The sequence below is a fragment of the Chamaea fasciata genome, unplaced genomic scaffold (genome assembly GCF_029207755.1).
Source record: "Chamaea fasciata isolate MVZ Bird 193981 ecotype frontalis unplaced genomic scaffold, bChaFas1.0.hap1 SCAF_27, whole genome shotgun sequence".
Lineage (NCBI taxonomy): Eukaryota > Metazoa > Chordata > Aves > Passeriformes > Sylviidae > Chamaea > Chamaea fasciata.
Genome location: NW_027094112.1, coordinates 4,145,160 through 4,155,925, shown reverse-complemented (window position 1 = coordinate 4,155,925; position 10,766 = coordinate 4,145,160). Strand labels below are relative to the sequence as shown.

Below are 10,766 nucleotides of genomic sequence, written 5' to 3'. Positions count from 1 at the left end.
ATCTGGGGGTCCCTACAGCCCCAAACCCCTGTCCTTGCGGGGGGGACGCACAGGGAGGGACCCCAGTGTCCCTCCGAGGTCAGCGGTGCGGCCGCTCTGGGTGGCACTGGGATGGCACAGGGGTGGCACGTGGCACCCCAGCGCTGCGGGGGGGACAGGGAAAGGCCAGACGTGCCCTGGGCAGGTGCCAGGGGGGGTCCTGCCGCTGCCATCACGTTGTTGGCAGGGTCAGCCCCGCGTCCCCATGGCGGGAAGCCGGGGAGGGGGGGGACACACACCCGTGGGTGCCACACACGTGTCCGAGGTGCCACCGCCCCCGCTCTCCCCCCTTGGCAGCGCCCGGTGCCAGCGGCGTGTCCCAAAATAGCCCCAGCGGGGCCATAAAAGCAGGGCGGGCACGGGGGGGGGGAGGAAAGCGGCACCATGGTGGGCCCTGGCGTGGTGGGGGGCTCCAAGGGGCTGCTCTCGGCCCGCCTGGGCTGCTGCGTCCAGGAGGAGGACGTGGGCCGGAGAGAGACCTTCAGTGCCGAGTGGCTGGACCTGGAGCTCCGGACCCGGCCCGAGGACGGGTGAGGGGCACGGCCCGAGGAGTGCCAGGGGGCCGAGGGGCACTGGGGACACGGGGGGCACTGGGTGCTGGAGGATTGGGTGGGTTTTTTTTTTTTGTTTTTTTTTTTTTTTTTTTTTTTTTTTTGTTTTTGTTTTTGTTTTTTTTTTGTGGGGATTTGGGTTGTGGGGGGGCTCCGAGAGTTCTGAAATATGCGGTTTCTGTGGGGTTGTGGGGGGCTCCAAGTGTCTCACATTGTGGGGTCTCCATAGGGTTTTGGAGGTCCCGAAATATGGGGTGTTCATGGGTTTGTGGGGTGGCTCCAAGGGTTCCAAAAGTGGGCGTTTTCGTGGGGGGTTGGGGCTGTAGGAGACTCCAAGGGTGCCCGATGGGGTTTTGGGCAGCCCAAGGGTCCCAAACTTGGGTGTTTCCATGGGGTCTTTGGGTTGTGAGGGGGCTCCAAGTGTCCCAAATTATGAGGTTTCCAGGGAGTCTTGGGGCTTTCTGAGAGTTCCTGTGGGATCAGGGAAGCTCCAGGGAGGGCTGTCCAAGAGGGATTGGGAAGGTCTCAGGGGTTCCTGTGAGGAAACGGGGGGTCCTTATGAGATTGGGGGTGGCTGGGATTCCACACGGGGCCAGGAGATTGTGGGGGTCTCCAGGGGTTGGTTCCCGTTGGGCTGAGTGGGTCCATGGGACATTGGGCGGGGTGGGGTGACCCCAAAAGGTCGGGGTAGGACATGGGGGTCTCTCTCGCACCCCCACGAGTGCCCCGTGCCCAGGTGGTGCCGGCGGGAGGTGGACACGCAGCGCCGGGAGACGCTGGAGCAGCGCGGCGCCGTGCGGGTGTTGGAGCAGCGCTCGCCCTGGGGGCTGCTGCGGGTGGGGGTCCTGGGGCAGCCCCTGACCCAGCACCTCCTGCCCTACGCCCGCACCCTCCCCGTGCCCCTCTTCGCCCCCTCAGACCTCCGCGGAGCCAAGGGCGGGATTCCCCGCACCCTCTCCCGCTCCCTCTCCCACGAAGCCCAGCGGGGCTGAGCGTGGCCAGGGGGGCCGGGGAAGGTCAGGGGGGTGGGGGGGAGCAGGAGGGTGATGTTGGGGGGCTGAGGGGACCCACGCGGCTGGGTCTGCTCAGCCTCCCCGAAGAGGCAGCACAGGAAGGCGAGGGCAGGTGGGGGTGGGCTCCCATTCACCTGGGACCCCACCCCGCTGCGGGCGTCGTGGAGGCCGGTGGGGATGAGGACCCCGCGGGTCGGGGGGCTCCCACCCTTCGGGGGGCTCCCGGCAGCTCCGGCGTGACTCAGTTTCCCTGGCGAAAAGAAGGGAATGCGAGGATGAGGAACGCTGAAACCCGCCCGGGGCTGGAGGGCGCCCTGGGGGGGGCTGGAGGGGGGTGGGGGGCTGCGCTGGGGTTGTACAAACCGTGGTCTTTGTACGGCAATAAAACGCCCACCTTGGCACGGCAGCGTCTTCTTTAGGGGGTAAAAGGGTGGGGGGAAAGTTTTAGGACGAGAGGGAGCACTTGTGGGATGGGGGAATGGAAGAATAGAGGGAAACTGAGGCACAGCAGCTGGAGGGACCCGGTGTCTTATGGGACTGGGGGGGTCTGGGTGAGGGGGGGGGTTGTGCTTATATAACCCCCCCCGCATCGCCCACCTGGTGCCAGGATCCGCGGTGCCCAGATTAGCTGTTCCCACTCTGGATCCCGCTGTCCCTGGGCCCCCGCCAGCCCCTGTCCCCTCCCTGTGCCCGGCCCCATCCCGGTCCTTCCTCCCAGGAGCCGCCTGTCCCTCCACCTCCAGCCCCCGACAGCTCCAGCACAGGCAGGGTTTGGGTTCTTTCAACGTCCCAGCCCCATAAATTGGTCCCACCCTGCTCCTTATCCCGGGGTGCTGGGAGCACTGGGAGCACTGGGAGCACTGGGAGCTGGCAGAGGAGGTGCTGACTCCTGCCAGAGCTGGGCTGAGGTCCAGCACGCTCAGCTCAGTGGTGATGGAGAGCTCAGATGTGCCCCATCCCAAACCCTTCCCATCCCCATCCCAAACCCCACTTCATTCCGATGCCTTTCCATCCTAATCCCCATCCGAATCCCATTTTAACCACTTCCCATTCTCATCCCCATCCCGTTCCACCCCCAATGCTTCCACATTTCCATCCCCAATCCTTTCCCACCCCCATTCCACACCATTCCTGTCCCTTCCCATCCTCATCCCATTTTTGCCCTTATCCCAATCCCTCTCCATCCTCCTCCCATGGGACACCCCTCACCAGGGCTGGGGCAGCACAGTGGGGTCACAGCCACGTCTCGGAGTGGGGGGGACAAAAACTCCCGGGCGCAGGGGCAGAATTCCTGGATCCCCGCAGCCCGGGAAGGGCGGCGGAGCCGTTATCAGCTCCGGGATGGATCCGGTCGCGGCCCCGGGGCGCTGGCGCTAACCGCGTTAGGCGGGATGGATGATGGATGGAGGGATGCGGGGTGGATGGATGGGGCCGTCGCTGCTCCCCGCGGCCCCCCCGGGCCGGGCAGGGATAAAAGGCGGCGGCGGCGGGGCCGGAGCCGCAGCCCCTCGCCATGAGCAGCCCGGCCGCGCTCCGGGAGGGCTACGAGCACTTCGACCCCCGCGCGTACCTGCGCAACAATTACCTGCCGCCCCGCGCCGACTTCTCCTCCGAGGAGTTCGTGGTGCCCTGGAAGCTGCGATGCCTGGCCGAGACCTTCGCCAGCGGTGAGGGGAAGGTGGCGGGGACCCCCCTAAGCCTCGCAGTGGGGTGGGGAAACTGAGCCACGGAGCACCCGCGCTCGGCTCCTCTGGCCCTCTCTGGTTTTCCCCGTTCCCTGGCTGGGTTTGGGGACTGCCCCCACATGTCTTGTCCCTTTTCCAGGTGAGATCCGGGGACGGACGTTGATCGATGTGGGCTCGGGCCCCACCATCTACCAACTGCTGAGCGCCTGCGACCACTTCGAGGAGATCGTGGCCACCGATTACCTGGCGGTGAACCGGGAGGAGCTGGGCCGGTGGGCGCGGGGCGAGCCCGGAGCCTTCGACTGGAGCCCCTTCATCCAGCACGTCTGCAAGATCGAGGGCCGCGGGTAGGGGGGCAAGGGGGGACACGGGCGGGCCGCGGGAACCCCGGGAGGAGGGTGGTGTGTCCCCAAAATTAACGGGATCACAGATGCAGCTCCTCACAGATCCTGGGCTGACCCCTGCAGAACGATATCCCAATCCCATGGGATCACGGCCCCACATCCTCACAGACACTGTTCCCAAATCCTATGGACTCACAGCCCCATGTCCCTGCAGATGCTGAGGTGATCCCTGCAGGATCCCAGCCTCACACATCCATGGAATCCTGTCTCTATCCGTGTGGATGAAGGGTTGATCCCCAGCCTGTCTCCATGTCCTTGTGGGTGCCTGGTTGATCCTGTTCCCGTGTCCCTGTGGCTCTTGGATCAATCCCTCCCGGATCCCATCCCCACATCTCTGCAGTTGCCAGATTGATCCTCGGGAGATCCTGTCCCTTTGTCTCCGTGTGTGTTGGGTTTGCCCCAGTGGAACCTTGTTCCTGGGTCCCTGTAGGTTCTGTAATTGGGATCCCACCCCACATCCCTGCAGGATCCTGTCCCCATATCCCTGTGTGTGCTGGATCCCATCCCCACAAGCCCGTGTGCCCCAGCTCAACCCCAACCCCTACTTCCCTGCACAATCCCACCCCATATCCCTGCAGAATTCCATCCTCTCATCTCTCTGTGTGCTGGGTTGATCCCACACCCTTCCATGTGCCAGCGTTTTCCTGTCCCCCCATCCCTGTGTGTGCCGGATTGATCCCCTCCCCACATCCCTGTGTGTGCCGGATTGATCCCCTCCCCCCATCCCTGTGTGTGCCGGATTGATCCCCTCCCCACATCCCTGTGTGTGCCGGATTGATCCCCTCCCCCCATCCCTGTGTGTGCCGGATTGATCCCCTCCCCACATCCGTGTGTGTGCCGGATTGATCCCATCCCCACATCCCTGTGTGTGCCAGATTGATCCCATCCCCACATCCCCGCGTTTCCCGGGTCAATCCCCTCCCCACATCCCCAGGGCCCCATCCCACTCCCCACCTCCCCTTTCCCCTGATCCCCCCTCCCCCCAGGGAGCCGTGGCAGGACAAGGAGCGGCGTCTCCGGGAGCGTCTCCGGCGGATCCTGCCCATCGACGTGCACCGCCCGGAGCCGCTGGGGGCCCCGCTTCGCCCGCCGGCCGACGCGCTGCTCTCCGCCTTCTGCCTGGAGGCCGTGAGCCCCGACCGAGCCGCTTTCGTGCGGGCTTTGGCCCACGTGGGCAACCTGCTGCGCCCGGGGGGCCACGCACTGCTGCTGGGGGCCCTGGGCGAGTCCTTCTACCTGGCGGGCCCCGCCCGCCTGCCCGTGGTGCCGCTGCAGGAATCCGACGTGCGGGAGGCGCTGGCGGCCGCCGGCTTCGCGCTGCGGGAGCTGCGGAGCTACGCGATGCCCCCCGCGCTCCGCACCGGCGTGGACGACGTGGACGGCGTGTTCTTCGCCCACGCGCAGAAACCGCTGGAAGCCTGAGGGGGGGGGGGGGGGAATCCTCGGGAAACGCCGGGAAACCTCGCCCGGCCCGGCAGCACGAAGGGGGGGTGGGCTGGGATGGCCTCCGGCTCCGCGGTTGGTTGTGGGGACGGTGACAATAAAGGCGGAGGTTGTGGCAGAGGATGGAGGTGCTGAGGGGGAGCATGGAGATCTGGGGGGCTCAGGGACCCCTGGGTGGGGAGGGAAATGGGGCACAGGGAGGGGGAATGGGGTGCGGGGCAGGGGGAGGATGGGCTGGGTGGGTGGATTCACAGTAGGGGGGAAATAGGGCACAAATGGGGGTGCAGAGGGCAAGAACAAGGTGGGAAAGGGGCTGCAGGACAGGGCAGGTATGGGGTGGGTGAGGGGGTGCAAGATGGGCGGGATCTGGGGTCTCTGAGGGGGTTGGGGAACACTGAGGGATTTTGGGATACATGGGATGGGACACAGTGAAAGCAGGGTGGGAAATGGGACGCAGGACAGTGGCTAAGGGCTGCGCTGTGGGGTGACAGCCAAGGGGAATGGGGTACACCGCGGGGTGGGGGAGGGCAGACATGGGGGCTGGGTATGGAGGGGGGGCACAGGGTGCCCTTGGGGCAGGGAGGGGACGCGGGGAGGGGGGACAAGAACCCAGCACGGCACAGATTCAACTCAGCTTTATTCACATCCCACAAGACACCTGGGGAGGGGGAATGGGGGGGCACAGCCCCTCTGGGCCGGGAAGGGGGCACACCCAGCCCCAAGGCACCCACACAACACCCCCCACCCCTGCCAGAGCCACCCAGCAGGGCCCCCCCATGCACACAGACCCCCCCCCAATCACCCACGTGTCCCCCAGCAGCCACTGTCACCTCACGGGGGTCCCCAGCTCAGCACGGGGAGGGTTTTGGGGGGGGCTCAGCTGTCCTTGACCCCTCTGTCCCCAGCAGTTGGGGGTTCCCACCCCCCTGGGGAGATGGGGGGGGAGCACGGGGGAGAAAAACAAACCTCAGAAGGCAACCGGGGGGGGCAGGAGGCTGTGGCCGGGGGGGGGCCGGGGGGCTCGCTTGGCACAGGGCAGGGCAGGGCCCTGGGGGGGCACGAGGGGTTTCACCCCCCCCCCGGCAGCTCTAGTCCACTTTGAAGAGGTCGGAGTTGGCCTTCAGGAGGTAGAGGCTGTCATCCATCAGGAAACTGGGGAGGGGGACAAGGTGGGGGCTGAGGGGGAGGCTCCCAGCACCCCTGGGAAAACTGAGGGGGACCCTGAGCACCTGAATTTTAACAGGGGGGTAACCAGCACGCTCTGGACAAGAATGGAGTCTGCAGCACCCTGACTTCAAGGGTGACACTTCCAGCGCCCCATGGATCACAGGGGGCCCTGAGCACCCCAAGAGGGAGCTCCCAGCACCCCAGGAAAACTGAGGGAGGTCCCAAGCATCCCAATTTCAGGAGGAATCCCCAAAGGAGATCCCCAACACCCCATTCCCCCCTCCCAGCACTCTCCCATCACCCCCAGGCCACAGCAGAGCCCCCCCAAACCCCGGGAGAGGGGGAAGCGCTGCACCCCTGAGCCTCCCTGAGGAACACAGGGAGCCCCTCACCCCTGTTTTAAACGGGGAAGAGGGATGGGCTGACTGACCTGTAGAAGAGCACGTTGAGGGGGATGGTCCCGATGTGCCAGAGCGCGTGGGCGTCCAGCACCCAGAGCAGGGGCGGGAAGTCGAGCAGCTCGAGCAGCGCCAGCGCCTGGAGCAGCAGCACCGCGGCCGCGCATTTCCACACGTGCGGGAGGCGCCGGCCCTGCCGCAGGCACCACCGCAGCCACCACGCCACCGTCAGCATTCCTGGGGGAAAACCGCACCGGGGGAGGGGTCGGGGGGTGCCCGCGGGGCAAGCAAACCTCGGTTGGAATTAGTGGGAAAAGAGCGTTTGGGGGGGGGGGGATCATGGAGAGGGGGGTGAGCAAAGTCTGTCAGTATTCCTGGGGAAATGGGAGGACACAGGGAGAAGGGGGTACACAGACTGTGGAGAGGATTCCTGGGGAAATGGGGAGCTCAGGGACACAGGGATACCCAACTCTCTGGTCAGCATTCTTGGAAAAATGGGGCTCAGGGATGGGGACACCCAGTCCCCTGCAGTCAGCATCCCCGAAAACATGAAGGTTCCCAGACAGGGGATACCCAAACTCCTGGCCAGCATCCCTGGGAAAACGCGAGGGTTCAGAGATGGGGATACCCACACCCCTGCCCAGCATCCCTGGGAAAATGGGACTTCAGAGAGAGGGAGGCTCAGGGATGGGGAGGACACAGACTGACCCCTGACACAGCCCCAGTACAGCCCAGCACTCCCCAGCCTGGCTGCAGCTGGTCCCAATAGCTCCCAGTCCATCCCAGTGCCTCCCAGCTCACCAGCAGCAGCGTTGGCCACCAGGTTGTAGCCGTAGTCAAAGCGCACGAGGCTCAGGTAGGAGATGTGGCCGGCGAGGAAGAGCAGGAGGAAGGCCCTGAAGATGCTGATTAAGGCCGGGCGCTGCAGCCCCAGCGTCCTGTGGGGAAGGGGCATGGTCAGGATCCTCCCAGTACGGCCCAGTGTCTTCCCAGTATGGCCCAGCATCCTCCCAGGTGCTCCAGTGATGCCCAAACTGGCCCAACAGAGGCCAGCACCTTCCCCAGCAAAGTCCAGCGGCCCCCAGTACAACCCAGTGGTCCCCACCATGGCCCAGCACCTCCCAGTATAACCTGAGTGACTCCTCACACAGCCCCAGCACTGCCAGTATAGAAGTGGCAAGGTCCAGTGACCTCTCCCAGCATGACCCAGTGCCTCCCAGTACAGCCCAATGCCTCCCAGTACACTCCCCAGTCTAGCTGTTGCTGGCCCCAGCACCTCCTAGTCTGGTCCCAGTGTGGCCCTGCAGCCTCCAGCCAAGGCTCAGGACAGCCCTGTGCCCCCCAGTGTATCCCCAGTGCCCCCCAGTCCGTCCCCAGTGCCCCCCAGTCCGTCCCCAGTGCCCCCCAGTCCATCCCCAGTGCCCACCTGACACAGCACAGGTACACGGAGTGCAGGACGACAGCCGAAGCACAGAAATAATCCAGTTTCTGTGGGATTTGGGATGGCTGAGCCGTGCTGGCAGTGTGGGAAGTGGGGGGGTGGGGCTGGAACAGGACCCCCGGGGGGCTTGGGGACACTCTGGGGGTGCCACTCCCTCACCTCCGTCAGCGCCGTGTCCCTCGTGTGGAATACAGTGGACCAGAACCAGGCGTTTAAGGAGACCTGGGAAAGGGGGAAATTTGGGATTGGGGGGTGGGGGGGATGTGGGTCAGGGTCCCCCCTGGGTCAGGCCCCACCTCCCCCTCATTTGCAGGATGAAGGCCCTGGGAATGGGATGGGGGGCGTGGAATAGCTGGAGCTGGGTGGGATCAGGAGGTTATGGGGAAGATCTGGGGGAAGGGGAGGGGGGAGAGAGAAGGAAAATGGGGGGGAAAGGGAAGGGAGGAGAGTGAAAAAGGGAAGGGGAAGGAGGAAAAGAGGAGGAAAAGAGGGGGAAAAAGAGAGGAATAAAACAGGGAAGAGAGAGGGAACGAGAGGGAAAGAGAGAGGAAAAAAAGAGAAAAAAGAGGGAAAAAAGAGGGAAAAAAAAGAGGGAAAAAAAAGAGGGAAAAAAAAGAGGGAAAAAAAAGAGGGAAAAAAAAGAGGGAAAAAAAAGAGGAAAAAAAAGAGGAAAAAAAAGAGGAAAAAAAAGAGGAAAAAAAGAGGAAAAAAGAGGAAAAAAAGAGGAAAAAAAGAGGGAATAAAAAGAGAAAAAAAAAGAAAAAAAAAGAGAAAAAAAGAGGAAAAAAAAGAGAAAAAAAAGAGAAAAAAAAAAGAGGAAAAAAAGAGAAAAAAAAAGAGGAAAAAAAGAAAAAAAAGAGACAGATGGGATGGGAAAAAGGGACGGGGCAAAGGGCAGGCAGGGCTCACCCAGGCGAAGGCGACGCAGGTGGGGTAGGTGGGGGCGGCGGGGGGCACGGCCGCCCGGTAGCGCAGCAGCATCACCAGGCTGGCCAGGCCGTTGAGGAAGGAGGCGAAGGCGGAGGCCGGCTCCTGGAAAAACAGGAACCGGGAGAAGGGCCACTGGGAGGGGACGGGGGGGAGGTCAGCGGGCACAGGGGGACCCCGGCACCCCCACCCCCCCAGGGAGCCCCGCTCACCTTTCCATGGAACTGGGGCACGCGGTGGCCGCCCTGCTGGTACAGCCGCACCGTCAGCCACATGCACTCGTACTTGCACTCATCCCGGCACGTCCAGCCTGCGGGACACACCAGTGCCTCCCAGTATGCACCAGTGGGCAACGGCAGCGGGTGGGGTTCACCCCATGGTACTGGGGATCCCCGCCAGGCCTCACTGAGCATCACTGAACAGTCTGGGAGCACACCCCGCCGTGCCCATGGTGACCAGCAGCACGGCCCAGTAGCTCCCAGTATGGCCCAGTGTCCCTCCAGATAGTTCAGGGATGTCCAAACTGGTCCAACACATCCCCTGGCATAGTCCAGTGTCCTCCCAGTATGGCTCAGTGATCCCCCAATATGGCCCAGTGACCCCACTTCATAGTCCAGCACCTCCCAGTACAGACCAAAACCAGCCCAGCAGCCACCAGCATGACCCAGTGACAACCAGTACAGGCCAAGGGACCCTTAACGCAGCCCCAGCACAACCCAGCGATCCCCAGCACAGAAGCAGCACAGTCCAGTGACCCCCCAGCATCACCTAGGGCTTCCCAGCCCAGCCCCAGTATGGCCCCAGAGCTCTAGGGCCCCCCAGCACGTCCCAGTTCGGCCCCAGTATGGCCCCACAGCTCCAGGGCCCCCCAGCACGTCCCAGTTCGGCCCCAGTATGGCCCCACAGCTCCAGGGACCCCCAGCACGTCCCAGTTCGGCCCCAGTATGGTCCCACAGCTCCAGGGCCCCCCAGCACGTCCCAGTTCGGCCCCAGTATGGCCCCACAGCTCCAGGACCCCCCAGCACGTCCCAGTTCGGACCCAGTATGGCCCCATAGCTCCAGGGCCCCCCAGCACGTCCCAGTTCGGCCCCAGTATGGTCCCACAGCTCCAGGGCCCCCCAGCACGTCCCAGTTCGGACCCAGCACCTCCCAGTGCCCCCAGACCGCCGGGGGCGTGGCTTCAAATGGGGCGTGGCCTTTGAGAGGGCGCGGTCCCAGAGGGGGCGTGGCATCGGGCTCCGTCAACCAATGGGCGCGGGGGGGCGGTACCTGTCAGGCCCATGTAGAGCGGCTGCCGGGCGCGGAAGTGCCGCAGTGCCGCCCCCGAGCAGTTCTGCCGCTCGCAGCGGCTCAGGCACTCCCGGTACAGCGGTTCCCGGTCTCCCTGCGAGCCCCGGGCCGGGCCCGGCGCCGCCGCCGCCATGAGAAGCAGCAGCAGCGCGGCCCGCGCCGCCATCGCCGCCCGGCCCGGCCGCTTCCGGCCCGCCCCGGAGATGGGGCCTGCGCGAGGCACTATGGGATATACCGCCCCCGACGGTCGCGGGAGGTGATGGGATGCAGTCCCCCGAACGGGAGGATCATGGGATATATCCCCCCGCGTACGCTCTGTAGAGGAACATGGGATATATCCCCCTCAGTTACGGTCTGCAGAGACTCGTGGGATATATCCCCCCGTAGGGCCCGGGGATCCCGGGGCAC

The 10,766-nt window shown here is 64.5% G+C and overlaps 3 protein-coding genes across 3 annotated transcripts; 2 read left to right on the top strand and 1 right to left on the bottom strand.

The window, feature by feature from the left end:
* The first annotated feature begins 422 nt into the window (after nt 1-422).
* Nucleotides 423-1,997, top strand: TCAP (titin-cap). The gene is made up of 2 exons (XM_066205213.1): nt 423-569; nt 1,327-1,997. The coding sequence occupies exons 1-2, from the start codon at nt 424-426 to the stop codon at nt 1,580-1,582; spliced, it is 402 nt and encodes a 133-aa protein (XP_066061310.1). The 5' UTR covers nt 423; the 3' UTR covers nt 1,583-1,997.
* Nucleotides 1,998-3,116: 1,119 nt separating this feature from the next.
* Nucleotides 3,117-5,134, top strand: PNMT (phenylethanolamine N-methyltransferase). The gene is made up of 3 exons (XM_066205212.1): nt 3,117-3,270; nt 3,428-3,635; nt 4,679-5,134. Exons 1-3 carry the CDS (start codon nt 3,117-3,119, stop codon nt 5,112-5,114), a joined length of 798 nt encoding a protein of 265 aa, XP_066061309.1. The 3' UTR covers nt 5,115-5,134.
* A 620-nt stretch (nt 5,135-5,754) lies between these two features.
* On the bottom strand, nt 5,755-10,547 carry PGAP3 (post-GPI attachment to proteins phospholipase 3). The gene is made up of 8 exons (XM_066205210.1): nt 10,338-10,547; nt 9,281-9,378; nt 9,051-9,203; nt 8,301-8,363; nt 8,127-8,188; nt 7,502-7,638; nt 6,733-6,937; nt 5,755-6,287 (listed from the first exon to the last, which is right to left on the bottom strand). Exons 1-8 carry the CDS (start codon nt 10,522-10,524, stop codon nt 6,224-6,226), a joined length of 969 nt encoding a protein of 322 aa, XP_066061307.1. The 5' UTR covers nt 10,525-10,547; the 3' UTR covers nt 5,755-6,223.
* Between the last annotated feature and the right edge of the window lie 219 nt (nt 10,548-10,766).

Coding starts and splice junctions, on each gene's coding strand:
- PNMT (XM_066205212.1), top strand. CDS start 3,117: ATGAGCAGCCCGGCCGCGCTCCGGGAGGGCTACGAGCACTTCGACCCC. Junction 3,271..3,427: donor GGCCGAGACCTTCGCCAGCG/GTGAGGGGAAGG, acceptor TCCCTTTTCCAG/GTGAGATCCGGGGACGGACG. Junction 3,636..4,678: donor TGCAAGATCGAGGGCCGCGG/GTAGGGGGGCAA, acceptor CCCTCCCCCCAG/GGAGCCGTGGCAGGACAAGG.
- TCAP (XM_066205213.1), top strand. CDS start 424: ATGGTGGGCCCTGGCGTGGTGGGGGGCTCCAAGGGGCTGCTCTCGGCC. Junction 570..1,326: donor CGGACCCGGCCCGAGGACGG/GTGAGGGGCACG, acceptor CCCCGTGCCCAG/GTGGTGCCGGCGGGAGGTGG.
- PGAP3 (XM_066205210.1), bottom strand. CDS start 10,524: ATGGCGGCGCGGGCCGCGCTGCTGCTGCTTCTCATGGCGGCGGCGGCG. Junction 8,364..9,050: donor CCTGCGTCGCCTTCGCCTGG/GTGAGCCCTGCC, acceptor CCCCTTTCCCAG/GTCTCCTTAAACGCCTGGTT. Junction 6,288..6,732: donor CTCAACGTGCTCTTCTACAG/GTCAGTCAGCCC, acceptor CCCCCTCCCCAG/TTTCCTGATGGATGACAGCC.